The 19,486-nt window shown below is 39.9% G+C and overlaps 1 protein-coding gene across 2 annotated transcripts in view; it reads left to right on the plus strand.

Annotated features, from left to right (window-relative positions):
* Positions 1 to 19,486, plus strand: part of LOC115238941 (RING finger protein nhl-1) — a 198,264-nt gene that overhangs the window by 168,875 nt on the left and 9,903 nt on the right. Inside the window, exons 6-13 of one of the 2 annotated variants that reach the window (XM_029813147.1) lie at positions 1,963 to 2,312; positions 3,709 to 3,984; positions 8,416 to 8,743; positions 11,497 to 11,723; positions 12,311 to 12,591; positions 14,153 to 14,459; positions 16,179 to 16,301; positions 16,386 to 18,075. In XM_029813147.1, coding sequence (XP_029669007.1) covers positions 1,963 to 2,312; positions 3,709 to 3,984; positions 8,416 to 8,743; positions 11,497 to 11,723; positions 12,311 to 12,591; positions 14,153 to 14,459; positions 16,179 to 16,301; positions 16,386 to 18,075 — 3,582 coding nt within the window. The remainder of the gene's footprint in view (positions 1 to 1,962; positions 2,313 to 3,708; positions 3,985 to 8,415; positions 8,744 to 11,496; positions 11,724 to 12,310; positions 12,592 to 14,152; positions 14,460 to 16,178; positions 16,302 to 16,385; positions 18,076 to 19,486) is intronic. The other variant, XM_029813148.1, reaches the window with a different exon arrangement.

Genomic DNA, 19,486 nt, shown 5'->3' on the forward strand with positions numbered 1-19,486 from the left:
GACGTTCAAATAATTATTACGGTTGCCGCGGTTTTCGATCTGTAACGCAACTTGTTTCAATATAAACGTTGTAACAGTACTGCAATACATCAGGATCTAATACTATTAAGCACGGCGATTACATTTCACGAAACTATCTCTGCAATGAACACATTTCAACAATTAGTTAAAATAATATTTTATTTTAACTAATCTTAAATACTTTATTTTAAATAATTTTAAATAATAACGTCAAATCTAAATGTTTTACAACACGATTTATGATATTTTCATTTATTATTATAAAAAAATATTTATATAAAATATTTATATAAATTTATATGAGAAGCTTTGTGTATATAATATTTATATAAATATTTATACATAAGATTATAATTTTTATTCCTACTTTTCACGGTATCAAAAAATATTACGAGTTTCTCGAATAATGCTAAGAGAAGTATATCAATTGCAAGCAATCGGGAAAAATGTGAATAAGATTACTTGATTAGTAATACACTCGACTCTTTGTAGCGGCAAAAGACTTTAGCATAATTTGCGTTGCGACAAGTTTTCAGGGTTGCCCTCTAAGTTCACCTATAACTTTTACCAAATTTACGCTGATGATACATCGTGCCTTAAAATAGAAGTTCAATGACTCCACACAAAGATCTTGACATTGTCTTGGCACTCATGATATATGTATATTACGCCGGTCATTGAGGTTCTTTTTATGATGCAAAACTTGAACATAGATTTCTTCACGATTTAATTATGAAAAACGCGTACATCTCTAATTAAATTTTTATAAATACACACAGATTAAACTCTGTTATTTAGAAAATAATTTAATAATAACATTCAAAATGAATTAAAAGAATTAAATATATCAATATATCGCTTGCATTTTCTCCTTCTCTTTAGTTTTCTAACTTGAATTGCGTTGCTGAGAATTCTATGGACTATATAAATATCGATTCAGTCATATAACTGTTGCAAGAACAAGCAACTACATAAGTAAACACCAACATCTGTTTCCTTAATCACTTAACATCTTGGCTAGATAAATAAAATTTTGGCAGTATTTTAAAACGATGACCAGTTAAAGTCGATGTATTAGTCACTTATTATAAAATTAATGAAAGGTTTAAATGAAAAAATAAATTAGTAATGCATTGATTTCCATATTTTAGGTTACATGATAATTATCAACGCGAAATAAATCATCGAGTCGAAACAATCGCAAAACATTACGGCATTCAACATGTATTTTACTATGGCTAGTTTGTACTAATAATCTCCCTCTGAATTACAATTCTAAAATAATCTCTCTCTATATCTTAATTAATTTATATCGGAATGTGAATTCACATCGGTCTTAAATGAACGGCATAATTACATTTAAATTATATATATGGCTATGAAAATATGATGCGTCAAGCCTGAAACGTATGATGTGAAATTGCCAGAAGCTTCAGAGCCGGAGCCTTATTCTATGATATTTATATGTCCAGATCTCTCTCTTATTGCTTTCACTAGATCCACTCCGTGTTCATTCAGGCCTCTACATCTGGGACCGGGGCAGTTATAGCATAACTATTATAAAACCTAAATATAATCGTCCACGGGTTTGCCTACTCCTAAGATGTCCAAAACAAGAGAAATTTCGGTTTATCAACTTTTCATGTATGAGTTCCAAAAGTCTAGCAGAATAAAAAATGAAATATCTTTCGAATACATGTAAGATATATATCATACGCTATCATTTTTATTTCGTCTTTCGTCCGATATTTCTAAGTGATTATAAATTTACATTAATAATGCGTTAAATTTACATTAATAATAGCGATAATTGAACGCGTTCACCCACGCCCGTCATGGCCATTTGCATAATCGATATCGCAATCGCGACGCGACAGCTCGTAGGCTTAGCGCGGAATTGCATCTCTGGCTTGTCAAATCTCGACAATCTTGTGTTGCCAGGTGCGCAGGGGTTTACACAGGCTGCAGGACGCGCTGGCCCTGGTGGAGAAAAACACGCTGGGCCTGCAAACGAACTGCGCCTCGGTCGCCGAAGAGGTGGACGAGATTTATCGGAGGCTGAGCAAGGCTTTGAAAGACCGCACGGAACATCTGCGTAACGAGGTCGATCGATACCTCGGCACCGAGCTCAGAGGCCTGATTCAGCTCAAAGAGAATCTCGAATTGGAAATCGCGAATATCCAGAGCAACTGCGATCTGGCGGAGGCGCACATAAACGAGAACGTACCGTGGGACGACGCCGAGCTGCTGGACACAAAGGAGCTCTTCCTGCGCACGGTGGAGTTTATCAGGTTTGTCGCCCCGTAATCTCTCCCCTTTTTTTCGACGCCCGCTCGTTAAACCCACAGTTATAGAGGATCCTTCTCTCTCCATCTCCTCCCTCTCTTACCATCCGCGGCGTATCCTTATACGATTTATTATCGGCTATCTATCCCGCGCGGTCGCCCTTTTTTTTACGGCGCGGACCGGAAAGAAATCGTTAAATCAAACGACCCCGTCTCCCGCGAGCTATTTTACTTCAATTTCGGATCTCGTCCAAGTGACGCTTCTCTCATCGATTCAGTCTACTTTGATGGACTTAATACCGTCTATGAAAATCACTACAGCTGTCATTCTTCGAATGGAATTGTTTGTCGGTGAATTGTTTAAATAAAAGAATTATAATTTCTGTATTTATATCCTATCGAGCAAAATTTATTTATTATAATTAATTATCTTTTATTTGTAAAATTTGATTACACGGAGAAATTAATAACTTACGCATCTCCTTCAAGTGTATTCGGCGTCAAAATGTATAATACAAAATTTTTAGAACGCAACATATACTTTCAAGTGAAAAAGCTGATCGTAATTCAAACACTGTCGATATGCTATTGATGCGTCGCTATTAGTATCAGGCACGTAAATTCCTGCGGAGATTTGTGTTAATAGCATTGTGAGTACAATGGAAATCCAGCGTTAGTTTCGTAATGTAATTATCCATACGCGCTATTATGAAACATAACGTGCTCGTCGTAAATTAACAAAATTTGCCGTAAATTACAGATGCCAATCGTTACGCGTAAAAAAATTATACGTTCATTAACTCAAGTGAAATAATCGTGTTAAGCAAACGACAAGGTATCGAAGAGCACAGTTCCGTGGAAATGGCTGTACACTCGCCACCAGATAATATGCTTCATTAGTAATTAACATATCGAATTAATGTCGCGATTAATTTTAAAAGCTTTTCTACGTCCGTAGAAATTTCATATATGCTAAATAGAGAAGAACACAAAGTTGTGCACGTAATCCTTTCTGGAAGTACATTATTTAATTGGATTCGCTCACGCTGCCGTAACTCTAGTTCAACCCAGGAGACGCATCCGATATCGAAGACGATCGATGTCGTTAACTATACGCAATTTTTTCTACCATCGAAGCAAGATAAATGTAAAAATAAACAGGTGCCAGATCGAAAATAATCGCACGTTAAAATAAATCATGCTCGATATTGAAAAAAAAGATTAATAAATGTTTTATCAGTAGCATAATATTGTTAGGTGAAAGGATGACGCGCGTTGTGAGATACCCGAATATATTTATTATACGCTTTTATCATTTGTACACCAAAAGAATCTAAACTTACAATTAGTTTAGGCAATAAACGGTTTGCGACGAATGAAGTTGAACGATTGTCCATTGCAGGAATTTCGAATACGAGGCGGGGGATTACAGCCGGCGAGTTCGCTTCGTGATGGCGCACGATCCGAATCAGCTTGTCCTTCACGTGGCGGGTTATGGCGAATTGAACATTAAACCGGAAAGCGGAAGCGGCGGATTGCTAGGGAGCTCGAGCAGTTTAGCCCCACCCGGAGGTTCGCCTGGCCTCATGAGGAGCAAAAGCGATCACCGTCTCGCTTCGCAGTACAGGCAGCAAGAGGAGGAACGGCTGGCCAGGAATCGATACGTTCCCGAATACGAGTAACTATTGCTTGCTTTTACGTCTCTTATCCTGGATGCTCGCGTATCCGGGTATTATTTGTCGTAATCGCGATTGCGTTTCCAATTGCTTTTCTGAAACTGTTGTCGTAAGCTGTTTGCTTGTTGCGGTGATGAATCGAACTTTATCGCATTATATCTGTAATTATATATATACAATATATATATATATCTTTTGATAGTACTTTATATAGAAATTATATATAGGATAGTATATTTTTTATTTATTATATATTTTTTATTATATTTTGTATACAGTCTCGCCGCAATATATTACAAATGTTCCTTTATATTACAGTAATAATATCGATTTATAAAATGGTTCAAATCTTTCTGAAAGCAATATTTGTCACACGCTTCATAAAGCTTGAAAAATACCAGAATATCAGTTGGAAAAGAAAACTGTTCGGCATGATATAAAACTGCTTCGGGAAAGCTATTTATATAAACCTCGACTTCTTCAGTCCAATAGCAATCTGACTCGATTAGAAAAAACTTCCAGACGGCGAAACTATTTCTTCCGCCATTTATCAATGAGATCAATTTACCTCCGACCGTAAAGCCGGTTAAAAACAGCAAGACAGTTAAGACAGACAAGAAACGTCCTTGGATCGTTGGAGTAACGATCCGACAGATCCGAAAGATCGTTACTCCTTAATTTACGGAGCCAAGATTCGGTCTGTGTTTGCGAAATGATAAATCAGCCGTGGCGAAAATTCTTATTCTTATTCACGAGGCGAGATGTATCGCGCGTCATGTTTTCCGTGCATGAGATGATTGTGAATAATTTGCGTGTCGTCCAATTGCGACCGCCTTAGGGCGATGGATATATTTTTTTCTAGAATTGAACCATCAGAGTCTAAAAAGCACGCGGACGATATATTTTATTCTTTATCGTTACGAAAATGTAACAGATTGGACCAATAATATCGAGAATCGTGGCTTTTCTTGTTGCGAGGCTCTAGATAATGGAACGTATTAATATTCTATTCGCGTAGCAGGATTATCGAGGAGCAATGATGATTAGTACGTGTCTATTACTCGCAAGCAGCAGAGACATGTTTATGATATATAATTAAGACAATTGAGTGATGTCTTTAATCTCTACAATTTTTTGAATCTTCTAAATAAGAATTCATACAATTTTATTAAATGTAATAATTGCAACAATATCCTTACGTACATAAATTTAGCAATAATAATTTTTTGAATTATAATTTTAATATTACAATTATAATTTTAAAGACATAATTACAATATAGGCAAAAGAATAGTATTTTAGTTATTGCATTTCAACATAGTATTAGAATATATCTTGGCATAAAATAATAGTTTCAATTGACAGCCACAGTGTAAAAAGCTTCTAAAGATTATATTATATAATTAATATTTATTTTACAAAATAATTTTGCGCGTGAAAATAACCACAAAATTCATATGTTCCAATATATACGTGTATTAATTTCTTATATATATATATATATTACATTTTATATAACAAGTATAATTACAGTTTATTATAAAATATTATTTTATATACAAGTATAATTATAGTTTATTATAAAGCATTCTATTTTATTTAGTACGATTTCGATACGTCGGAGAAAACTGCATATTTTCCGAAATATCTCACATGTTTATTTCGACATAAGTTATAAATACGCATGCTTCGGCATCCTCTCATTTTCTTCGTCTCTCTCTTCCTCTTTCTCTCTTCTCTTCTATTCCGACTCAAAGGTACCATCAGCTCGGAATAGGCGCGTCGGATTTAATTGCTGCCTGTTTCGTGCAATACCAGTCGTTAGAGGCTCTCGCCAGTCCGTTTTATTAAGCAGCCTTGTCAAAATGTAAATTAAATGCTTTAGATACGCGCGAGCACATATTTTTTAGTAATTAACGCTCGCGAGCTGCAAAGACCTACTTCACATGCGGGAATCGCGTCCGCCCTCTCCCCCCCGCCCGTTCCAATGCCTTCTATATATATTTCGTTTGTTATATAATTACGACAATTGTGATTGCGTTTTATGCGATTATTAGAGAAAATACAATCACTTGTCGTCTCATCAATTTGTGTCGGTCGCGCTCGAATTCAGATATCGTTGAATTGTAAATGCATCTCCATGCGATGCATTTTTATCGTGCGAAACGTGCGCATACCGCGATGTTTATTTTTGACACTTGCCTTGTGATATTCGAGCAGAAATCCCGTTTTATCCGTATTTTTTTTTTCACAATACGTTCCGAAAAGCGCGCGTGTTCGTTCTCTTTTTGCGTGGCGTGAAAAGCCGAAATACACAAATGCCCGTCATCGCCGTTGCAATTTCTGGCGCGTGTTCTTGCCAGCGTTTTGGAGCGTGACGACGCCTGATATCATATCACGGAAATGTAGCTAAATGGTCACGTGCTCAAAATCGATAATACTCCGTGATATTATAAATAGTGCAAATGCAGATAGATAGATAGATTAAAAAATCAAAAAATTTTACATGCAACACACACACATACATATACGTGTGTGTATGTTATCTGTAAATATTTTAGAATTCTAGCACAAATAAAGAAGATTATGTACATATATAATGCATTACTGCGCGCGCGGAAAAAGATTTTGAATTATGTACATATTGAATTATATTATATTTATTTTCAGCCTCTCTTCTCTTAATGAGAAATAATAATAATAATTTATCATTTATTTAATAAGCTTGATTATACAGTAATTTATAAATTTGTAATGTTTTAATTGTAATGCTTTTTTCTCAAATTTTATAAAAACGTTTTTAATATAATAAAATATATTATTGTATAAATTTCTCTTAAATATAATATTGTAGAAATAATTAATACTTGGAAAAAACAAATGCTGTTTGCTGATGGATTCTTAAGATTTTTGTTAAAATTGCAAGATATAAACTTTTTTAATAAATGGCATTTCTCGAATTCGAAAGTGATCAATTCTCCAAGCTCGCGTCTAATTATTTTCATCCGCTTCGGGTTTGATTCAAATTTTCTCGCAATCTTTATACAAAAATATTTCGCAGAGGATTTCGTGGAATGCAATATTGCAATTCTTCTGACGGATTGCTGATGGTACAAACAGATTAAAAGACTAAGATATGTATATTCTGATTTTTTAGCAGTTTTCGACACAAGGATTATTACTGTATAGATTGAAGATATATTCCAACCATTTTTTTCGATTCTAATACTTATTTATATCGATTTTTTGCATATATCTTATCAATCGTCACGTATATAATTTGCATTGATTAGCAAAATGTGTTTTATTCTCACGATTTACTGATACCAAGAGAAAAAACAACACATATAATTTAAAAAATTTCAATTATAAATTTTACAGAGATTTTTGATTAGATGACAAATAAAAATATATTATTTAATTTTAATATTGTACCTTATTCAATTCTTTATTAAATTGCTAGAAACACATGAAACAGATGATTTTGGCGGCATTTTAACCAAATATCCGGTTAAAATTTCAATTTTTGGTCTACATACTTTTTGTTATATTAAATTTGCATTGTTAAAATGATTATCACATATCTTTTTCCGTCAGCATAGAACATTACACGTGATACTGTTGTTGATGGCATGCTTTGACATATAAAGAGTTAAAAGATAAGGCAAAAATTTCGTGAAGCCTATCAGCGAACTTAAAGGGAATATCGAAGAGATGATATGAGGGTAGAAGATGGAGATCCCCTAATATCATTTCATCCTGTCACCGGCAATCCTCCGAAACGCCCTCTCGAATCGAACTGAGATAATCTGACTATAAAGCAGGTCGCGTTTCAGCGTAGGTAGGACTTGTCATTGGTCCCTTGTCATAATTTCAAGTGACATATATCAGAGACACGTGTTCTTGTGTATGCGAGATCTACTCGTGAAAATGATAAGTTATTATTCGATATGATAAGTTATTATTCTTTTAGGGAGAAGAGGGAGACATTCTTTTTATATTCAGATACACGTGGTCCAAGTTGATATCTATGTCTGACCTTTGACTGACTTGATCTACTTACCGTTCACTAATTGTAAGAATAAGCAATATAAAACACATTTCAATTTTTTTTCTTAATTTATGAGATTAAAAATTTTTGTTTCTTTCTTTTAACATATTAATTAGTCAATCTGCTAAATAATAATTTATATTGTTAACTCTATAAAAACTTCATCAACAGATTGCTTTAAAAAATAATCTAAAACTCAATAAGAAGAAACACTTCCCTCGCGTATAAAAAAAAAAGATCTAAGCTGTTTACTCCATTTATACAATTTATCGAGACGTCGTGGAAATGGATTAGGCGAGAAGGAATTGGTGAATTCTCCAGATTAAAGCGAATCAGTTTCTCGGCGACAATCTAATTGATCGATGTCGTTGTTGTGTGCTAGGTACGAGGCGCCGGAGTACGAGGTGCCCAGGAACAAGTCGAGATACAGGAGTCGATTTATGCGACATCGGGACGGCGACGATTCCGACGGCGATTCCAGGTCGACGGTGAGATTCACGTCGACGGCGCCGCAGGAGCCATCCGGTCTGCGCGAACGTGTCCTGGATACGGAGGATGCCGCGCGCGGTCCCCTGTCCGGTATATTTCGCCTGACGGACTCGCCGCGTGTTATGAAGAAGCTTCAGGAATGCGAGCGAGCCGGCAAGAGGAAGAAGGAGGAACCGATCAGTCAGCCCCAAGTGCAGCAGCCTCAAACACCCAAATCTCAGGTTAGAATAGCATGCTTCTGAGAGCCCACGTGGCCTTCGAAGCTAAAGTGGATCGAATATATAATTTGTCGGGTCGAGAATTTAGATTTAAGATACTTAGATAATATCTGGAAAATTAAGATCCGTTCTCGATCCGCTTTAATTTCGAACATTACATTAACTCGAAAGTATCTGTTAGTGCATAATAAATTTTCCTGGAAAATACTCAGAAGTGATAATTGTAGAAGCAAAGGATACTGATTTAATAATTAGTGAATTATTGATCGAATTATATAGCAAAGAGAGAAGTTAATTGCTATCTAATTTTGATCGAAGAAGTAATATAATAATCGTTTGCATGAATCGCATTTGAAATGCAGTGATTCGTTAACAAGAGTTTGAGTATAATGTATAATTGCTGTATTTGGTAAGTATATATTCCACATATTTCTCTATTTTTATGGTAATTAATTTATTTTTCAAGTGAGTCGAAATAAGCGGTCAAGATTCATTTTATAATATAATATAATATAATTTAATATTATAATATTGTTTGGAAAAATTTCAACGTGACCTTAATATCGGAATAAAATATAACATCGCAATGAATAAAAAATATTTCATACTTTGAATATATAAATATATAACTTGCGCCGTTGAATAAAAATTCGATACAGACTGAGAGCATAATCCAGATACATTTATCATATGAATATATTTTGATGCAATGTATAAATTCTATGCGAGGACTCTCGCGAGATCTCTTTCAGCCCTACGTATAAGTCTTCCTTAGATCGCTCAATTCTTATATTGGGATATCAATCTGTTACCTTCTGAATCAACTGTCTCAACTTTCGTAAAAATCCGCCGATACAATACATTTCGCATGTGTGTGTGTGTGTGCGTGTGTGTGTGTGTGTGTGTGAGAAACGTGATCGTCCCTCGCCATTATTCCGATAATGCGTATCCGAGCCCCCAAAAAATTGCTACAAAATAATCGCAAAGTAATTCGCATAATCGCCGAAGAATTTTCAAATGTGATCATTGATAAAAACAACACTGTCGCTAATGCATCGTTACGTAATGACGAGTTCATAAAAATTCACATCAATGGAAGCGTATTGATCGACAAATAATTCGTCCGGGACATTCGTATTTTTTTTTTTTACCACATGTAATACACGTTTTTACCACTGCTCCATTTGTTTTTTTCTCTCTTGACGTTCATATTTAAAATGTTGATGCAGCACGGCGCTCAGTTGATTGAATCGAACGATCGCGCGATTGTCCGGCATCTATATGCAAACCTACTGGCCGGTGTAAATTTTTCCATGCCGAAAAAATATATTGTACATTCCACACGTACAAAAAGAGAGAAAGAGAGAGCGTATCGGTGAATTTAATTGTCGTTCTCTGCTTATCGACACGCTGTATATCACTCCGCGTCGCATCAATATTTAAACGGCTAGACGTCGATGATACAATTCATTTATGGCCACGAGTTTGATCGCTGTGGCGGGAATCAATCTTGCATGCATTTTTACAAAACACTCGAAAAAAAACACTCGTAGTACGTTTGAAAAATTTGACATGGATGCCGATCTAATAAATCTCCAGGAAACATTAAAGTCTTTATATATAACAAAGAAATGTTTCGTGCGATATAACTGTTATAATTCGCGTTTTCGAAAATTTATGTATAAAGGTAAAAATTTGGAAAAATATTACAACTAATGATGTAATGCTGTTCTACTGACAACGAGAAAAAAAAACGCAAATCTGAAATTTGATTCTGAAATCTTGATCGCAAGCTAATATATATAATAAATGATTAATTAATCGATTAATTAAGAACATTTGAATGGGCGTTCGTGAATTTGACGACATCGTATTTATTTTTGACAGTGATACCTCCGCACTTTTGCTCACACGGAATCCCTTATTATGGCAGGAGAAAATAAACGGATGGACACACGAACTCTCCATGCTGACGGCCGATGCAACGAACGAAATTTGTTCGATGTCGCGCATCCCATTGTTCGGATGATAGCGGCTGGTGTTAAAAAGCTCAATGAACGTACAAACACAAATGTCGGCCTCCGTACACGTAACGTGGACCGCTATTTTAATCTATGATAATTTATATCGAGTGCTATACACGTCATATTTATGGATTGCGATTGACAAAGTGTCAACCATTTACTGAATTATATAGCGTTAATTTGCTACGATTTCACGTATACCAGCAAAGCTACCTAACGGAATACACGTGTGTACATAGATAGGACATAGATAGTGAGAGAATAATATATATCGAATAAGTATGCATTAAAAAAAAAAAACTTTGTATTTTGTATGAAATACTGCGAATGTGGAGATAATACAATAATTTTACACTTTTTATTACGTCTCATCATTAATACGCCACCCGCTTACACGCACCTGTTTACGCGGGTGCAGGGCGCATCCCTCGCGTAATCTCCGCACCGATTCACGTACTCGCCACCTGTCGCGTACACGCCATAATGTCGCATTTAAATGCATGTGCGGATTCCGCGCGTTCCGATAAATCGCGCGACGCATCGAACGCGGCTGCTGCCGCGAAGGGGACACACTCTCGATCGTAAACCTCGGCACGGAGGATGTCTAGGATAATCGAGATGATCGCGAGAGGAAAAGATTGTCGCGAGGCAGGCGCGCGATTTCGCGACAGGCAGAGGCGTTTTGCACGCGCAGCATTACTTCTCGTGAATAAATGATCTTTTGACGCGCAGGTACAAGTGAGAAAGGTACCGACCGCGATGGCGAGGCAGACCAGCGAGGATGACGAGATCTCCAGGATCAAGAAACAGAACAAGAATGCCGCGGCGACCGCCACCGCCGTCCACGCCGAGACGGTGGAGGAAAGGCAGCCGACGTCGACGCCCGTTTCCGCGCATCCACCGTCGAGAGAAGTTCCGGAACCCGAGGAACAGCCGGTCAGGAGGACGGCTATCGCTAGGTAAGCGCGCGGATAGAACCATCGAACTTTATCAGAAGAAAAGTTAGCATATAAATGTAACGGAGTTGAAAGTATGAGAGAGAAAAAATTATTCGCTTATAAAAGTTTTATGAACATAAAAATTTCGACATGTCCCATAAAACGTGTAATTGTGTAATATTAATCATTGCGAATTAACTGTCAAATAAGTGAAATAATATAATATTGAACTTCCGATGAAAAATTCGGACTAATTTCGAAACCATGTATCAAAACCGCGTTTTAAAGAATTAATACACCGCGGTAAGGAAATCTCGATAAAATTACCTTTACTCTCTCGACAAGGGGTATGTATCAAGATGATAAACTAACACGGTATCCCCGAAGAGACGAAAGACCAAGGGCGTGTTTGCTCACGTGGATATTAATCACTACGGGCGGTAACCGCGAGATTTGCGGCCAGCTCTCCTCTAGCAGCGCTCGCGTTATATCGGACTTAAGCGAAGAGTTTATGCCGTGACGTTGTTACGGTAAACAACTAACTCGGCCGAGTTCTCCCATTCTCCGTTATTAACGGGCTTGTTTGTAATATTGTTGCTCTCGAGCAGGAGAACTTCGGCGGAAACTCACGTCCCGCCCGCGGCCAGGAGCGCCTCGTCGGACTCGAGCACCGGCTCCGAGAGCTCGGCAGGATCAGGAATACGCAACACGGGCGCGTCGTTCACAACCGAGGAGATGAAGCAGAAATACCTATCGAGGGCGCCGCCGACCAACACGTCGACCACCGTGTCATCGGTGCCGGCCGTCATCTCCGCGACGACCAAGGAGTCATCGAACACCGTCGCGCCGACGCCAAGAACGCCCTTTCAGAGCCGTTTTTTAGGCGCAGGTAATTAATCATGTATTATTAATAATTTATAATTTTTAAGAAAGCTTGTTGCGAACAATAAAGCGCAGTTTAAGGCTAATACAAGTTATGTTTCTTCGCGTGGAGCGAATACTTTCATTTTTATTTAATGGAAAAAAGATGCGAGATTTTTCGGCTTTTTTCTCTAAAATTTCTCTCCGAAAAATTAGAAGAAATAATGCAACCAGTAGTAATCGAATATTCAGCTGCTTTTATAGCAGCTAGAAGCTGCTCTATCTGCGGCACGTCCCAATTTCCCAGTTTGTGCGCTTATTATCTATTGTTTAAATGAAGAGGCTCGGAAAAGCACGTCTCTGCTGGCCTCGCACATCGAGCGCCTATTTAACGCATCTATTGTATTTCTCTGCGTCGAGGGTGAAAATTGAATGTGCGGACAAATTGCGTTTACCTTTCACTTACCTCTATTTCAGAAGACTTAATTTAAAACAGGGAGAATTTGCTCGTATTTAAAAAACGCGATATCGAACGTTAAAAACACATGACATCAAATTTAATTAATCCAAAATTACATAGTAATGATATAACAGTTTTTAATATCATTTGAATAGTTTTTTTGATATATTTATTTAACGAACTAGACGTTATCCATGTGGGTGCTCTTTCACGATAAATTATTCTCGAAAAGAAGTTTGAAGGAAATATATAAATAGACTTGACGGAATTAACGGATAAATTAACGGTTGTAAAGGGAATGTTCTGTGTTCGATCGCAAATGTCCGTGTGTCCACTACGCTTGGCCTAATCCCGTATGCAAAGGGCGTATGCGTAAAACGCAGAGGGTTGTGCTACAATCGCGTTACAATGTTACAATTTGCTGGATGCTGGGCCGAGGGAGACCTCGCGCGAGCGATACTTCGAGATTTGAGGACAGGACGGATTGGCACGATAATTGCATTAGCCATTCTCAGTTAAAGCTGTCGCTGCCTCGCTTTTCCGACGTCATGTTTCGGCCACGTCACATCGAATCTACCACCGCGTGTTAAGTCGACGGAGGGAGGCGACGTGTCTCGCCGACGGCGAGACACGCGGACGGACGTGGTGGCGATATTCGCGCGCTGCTGTTTCCGACCACCGTCGACAATCGATACGATCGGCCCGCTTTCTCATCGCGTTTCCGTCATCCGCGAACGCGACGGAGAAGAGGAAGGACGCTCTCCTTCTGCTTCTCATCTCAGATCGCACAAACGCGCGCATTCCCATGCACCGCGACAAGTCCTCGCCGCTTGTCTCTCCTCGTTTCCTTTGTCCGTGACTGTTGTTTCAGCTCGATATTACAATATTTCCTTATATCGAAGTCAGATATGGTTTTTCTGTGAGAAACGTATAATAATTTCGATCGCAAGAGATACAAGAGAGAGAGAAAAAATATATATATATTATTAAAAATTTATTTAAAGCGTTGGAAAAATTTATGCATAACTTTAAATTAAATTCTTTAATCTCTCTTATGTCACAAGCTAGAGTTCCAGATAAAAATCGTGCTAAGATGAGATTAATGTCAAAGTTTTTTCTGTCTTTTTAGGTAACCGTGCGGCTCCGCCACCGCCGATTCAGACACCGCGAGAGGAACCTGCAACAAAGAAGAAGGACGAGGAGGAGGACGAGGACGAGGAGACGAGCAGCTCCTCCGAAGAGACGGAGTCGGATACCGAGGAAGAGTCGGAAACGGATGTTCATCCGTCCAACACTACTCCATCCGTCAACACCTCCGCCACGTCTCAGGATCGTCAGAGAAATGAATCCGCCATGGCGCGCACCGATATCGGGCCTCTGCTCGCTCGCAGTGCCGAAGCTCGAAGGGGAAGCAAAGAGGATTCACCTAGCACCAGGCAAGTACCTTCGTTTTCTAAAAATGTGAATCCATCGACGAGACGAACGACAGACTTGACTCTCAACTAATATGGTGAGATCAACTTTGATTTCAAGTGAGATATTTCAGAGATCATCTCTTGAAATGGAAAATAATGGAATTGATATTTAAGATATTAGTGTGTCTTTCTTGATTAGAAATAAAATTAATGTTGCTTTTCAAGCTATATTGACATAAAGCATAACGTAATTAATTTATTAGAATCGGGTTGATATCATATAGTAATTACGTTATGGAAATTCAAACATATCAGTTGACGATTGTCAAGTATGGACAGAAATTGTTTACGATAAGAATTACAAAAAGCACGAATAAAATTGAGACAGCGAGAACATAAAATATAAAGATGGAATTATATCGAGAATTTTCTATAAAATTATATTTGTTCCAATACAGACTAAAAAGATTTAATATAATTAAAAATTATAATTAAACATTTATTTCTTCAAGATTTCCCTTTTATAATAAAATTGGAAAAATTATAATTTCAATTCTCTCTCTTCTTCTATTCTTTATTTTCTTCTTTCTCAAGCGTCTATATTGCCTTTCTTATCATTATGCGACTCTCAATCATTGAAGAGTCGATCGATCAAGAATCCAATGTGGCGCATTCGCTATAAGAGCTATCGCAAAGCTTTCGTTCGCGTGTTTTCGTGTTTATTTGCGGTGCGCGGAAACATCGCAAACACGCATCAGAACGTTCTCTCCCTCGCCGCATTTGAGAGCATACGAATGCGCGGCCGCGCTCACTCGCGCTGAATTCCAAAGTGAGCTACCCCACCCACGACATTCGCAATCTCCTCGAAACTATGGCCTAAGGAGACGAGAAACCATCGGGAGAACGAGGGAGAGAGAGACCACGACGTAAGTGCTCTCCGGCCCGGTCCGGCGGCGAATCCCTCCGGCCTTTGTAAAAGAATCACGTGTCCCGTTCACCATCGCGCTCGCTGCTATCAGAAACTTTCCACGTACCGCTGCGGAAACTGATTAACCGCTCAGCCTGGCGATGAATCGTAATACATTAGGGCGCGGAAATTTGGCCACGAGCACGCATCCACATTCGAGAGGGACGTAATAAAATCCTACGGTCGCTCTTTATTAGAGGAATCGAACGATCTTTATCTTTGTCGATTAATTGATTAATTATTTGGCCAAAGTATTTCAAGTACTTCAATATTCAAGCTTCGATATTTTAGCAACGAGTTGAAAGATTCGGATTTTAATTTAGCTACATGGATTATTAACCGTGTATTGTTGCGATTTCTCTCTCTCTCTCTCTCTCTCTCTTTCTCTCTCTCTAATGCATTTGCATAAAATATTTCTATAAAATATGATAACTGAAAATCTTGCGAATTGAATAACTTCTGAACAGCTTGAAATATAGAGTAACTTATTAATCTTACGATCTCGCGCCTCAATACTAATGAAAGACGCGCGATAAACTCGGCAGAAAGCAGCCGGTAGCGGTCGAAATAACGTGACCATAATCTTGATGAGGAAAAGAATATCGGGATCGATGTGCCACGTCGTCCGATAAGTTCTCGAGGACGCAATCAGGCCGGCACACCATGCGAAACACACCCTTTTAGAAATAGTAGTAGTAGTAGTAGTAGACAAAGCATCTCCCCCTACCCCAAAGAAAAGAGAAAAAGTTCCGACCGATCACCTCGTGTCTCAGGTATTCGTCGCCGAGGGGGAGCCCCGCGCAATCCGTGACGACGACGACGACGACGATGACGGCACCGAGCGGCGGCGCCGCGATGACGACGACGTCGACGACGCCGGGCGGCTACACCAGCAGGTTCGTAGCGCACGTAGCTCAAACGACTGCTCACGATGAGGCCACTTCTAATTCCAGTAACCCCCACGACCGTAATCGTTTTAGGGCATTTAGCGCGGACGGTAGTACCGACGAAAGAGGGTACTCGGCCGATCGCGGTGAGGACGATAATAAAGTAATCGGGGCCACGGCCACGATCGCGGATTACGCTTTTAACGTCGACGCCGACGGGGACGCACTTAAAACGCCGCGGGCGACGAACGCTCGCTCGTCGCGAACGGACATTATTACGGACACCGACAAATCGATCACCTCATCCACCTCTTCCCACCTCGCGATTAGCGAACCCGAGAGTAATCTCCTCGAGGGTAGCCGCGGCGATAATCGAGTAGCGAGCGTGGCATCCGAAGACGAGGCCATGTTAGTGGAAGGTCGTTCCGGGAACGATGAGATCTCATTGATAGCCGCCGATCGCGAACGGGACGGATCTACTCTCGCGACCGACGATGACTCCGAAACGAGAAGACGCGACGACGTCGTGTTCGAAAAGCGTGAAAAACTCGATGACGTTCCATGTTTCCTTCGGATCGTCGTGGAGGACGTCGATGCAACTGTCGAAGAGCGCGCATTGGACCCTACGAGTCAATCCGTCGAGACGATCGTCGAGCGCAGAGATCGATCGAGATCCAAAGAGTCTCAAACTGTCTCCGAATGTTCGAGTTTCATCAGCGGGCGAACAATGTCCGACAGCGAATCAGAGAGTGATTCCGAAAGCGGTTCCGAGGAGGGCGACGAAGAGGAGGTTGAGGACGACGAGTCTCGGGATGAAAATTGCAACGTGAAGAAAGAGAGGAAAGAAGAGGAAAAAAACGATTCCGGCGATAAAGGTAGCGCGAAACGCGAGGTTAGCGAGAAAAGCGAGGATCCCTCGAGTTTCGGAGACGACGAGGAGACTACGGTGTTGAGTGTTAGTTCAAGTCGAGGCGAAAGCAGCATGACACCCGACGACCGTTACGAGAGGGACCTAAAGCGTCGAAGCGCCTCGATTATCGACGAGAGGAGTATCGAGGAGATGTTCGACGACAATGGTTGGGTGATCACGGAGCAGGATCTACAACAGGATCTGCAGCCGATGTCCGCGATCCCGTCGGTCTTCGGATTCATGGTCGATCGTGTCGAGGATGACTACGATGGGACTCGTACTGAAGAAACTATTTCGAGGATCGCTGAGCGGGGACACAACGAGACATCGAACAATCTCGAGGGTTCCTCAACGCGATCGAGCACCGCGATCGACGACGTCGAGACGACTCTCCCAAGCGAAGAGCGAGCGTCCGAGGGTCCATCCAGAAGCCGCGTGTACAGGCAGAGCAGTCTGGGTAAGAACGGATGGCTGGTCTCCGACGAGTCCGAGAGCGAGTCTGAACGGGCGACCTCTCCTGGGATCGAAGTCCCCTACGATCGAGACATCGTGCGGATCGAAGGGATTGTACAAGATGAAGCTTCGAGGGGGATCGAGGATAGCGGCATCGACGAGAACGGGTGGGTGATACTTGACGACGACGACGATGATGTCGATGACGACGGCGACGCCGGTGATGGCCGCGTAGGGGAGCGCAGCGCGCAGGAGAGCACGATTCGTTCCCAAACGACCGACCTCGTAACGAACACTAACATTGAGAACGGTGCATTACTCGCGAACGCTACCCGGTCGAAGGGCGAGCAGTCGGGATTCCTCGGCGAGCGCGAGGAAACGCCGCCCGTTGCTGCCAATCACAGTATACCGGTGCAAATGGTAACCACCGTCTTCTGTGTGTCCGTACTGTGTTACACCGTTCTAACGAACCTGCTCCTGTAATCTCCTAAATCGGGCTCTCTCATTTTTTCTCCGACCTACACAGACACGTACACAGATCTTCTCTTTCGGTTCCTCCCGACGCTTCATCTCAACGGTTGTCGGCGTTGATGATGAGAGACCGTGGACCTTACACGAGAGCTTGCACATACACACAGAAACTGACGAGACTCTCTTGTCGCGAGTGACGATGCAGCAGTTTTCTCCCCCGATGGGATACTTGATCCGATATTTCGTTTTGTTTACGAAAGAATTTTAATCTCCATCGAGATATTGTTAGCTCCAATGCTACGATTAAATATCTGATTCGAGTTTTGTCAATTAGTGAGACATCTAATGTAATAAATCTAATTATAACACTGCAAAACGCTTAACTCCTATAAAACATAATTATAGCTTTTTAGATTGTTTAACCCTTTGATGATTGCACAATTAATTTGACAAAGAGAGAAAATAATTTAAAGATCTTACTAATCACACATCATAATGTTGTTAGTATTAAATATTATTACACTCTCGAATTCCGATTAATATTCAATTAACTCCGATCAGATTGCAATTAATTTCGAAAATTAAGCATTTCGATATCAAAGGGCATAGGAAATCAAATCATACCGGTATCGAGAATTAATATGATAGAGAATTTGGGAAAAGTTATATGATATAATGAGAATAGAGAAAGGTATATATTTTTACTTGTTAAAAAAAGGGACTGCTGCTCGAAACTCGCGTTCTCCGAGCACCGGATAAAAACCACCACTATCAGAGAACGTTCATGAACATAGAAAACTATCTATTTACAGTATACATAATAAACTTGCATTTTATATATTGTGATAATCGTATATACGGCCGAGTGCCATTGTTCCTACATTTGTCGATCCGCGATACGTAACCCGCTTCATTGCTCAAGTACGTAGCTTCGCGGTCGTGTTTTATATATATATATATGTGTGAGTATACACATACGTACACAGGCATCGCGTCAAGTAGCGAGGCAGTCTTCGCAATTCGCGCTTTAATTCACGCTTTAAACCCGTCCCCGAAGAAATGGTAGCGTTAGACGTCGGCGGCGACCGCACGTGACAGTCTGTGACCACGTGGCTCGGCCGCCTCCGCGTCGCGCGTATCTGTAATAAGTTTTTGTACTCTCTCCTTAGCGAGTAGGCTTACGTCACAGTTTGTTGGTGTGGTAAATAAACTGCATTTCTTGTGATAACTCGTATTATTTATTTCCCTGTCAACCGTCCTCAGTATCAAAATAATAACAAGCACAAAGTGTCGGTTCCCGCTTGCTCGCAAATTTTTGTTCGTAATATTTCTTCTCTCCATTTCATTTTCTTTTGGTCAT

The sequence above is a fragment of the Formica exsecta genome, unplaced genomic scaffold (assembly GCF_003651465.1).
Source record: "Formica exsecta isolate Colony F162 unplaced genomic scaffold, ASM365146v1 scaffold363, whole genome shotgun sequence".
In the NCBI taxonomy this organism is placed as follows: Eukaryota; Metazoa; Arthropoda; class Insecta; order Hymenoptera; family Formicidae; genus Formica; species Formica exsecta.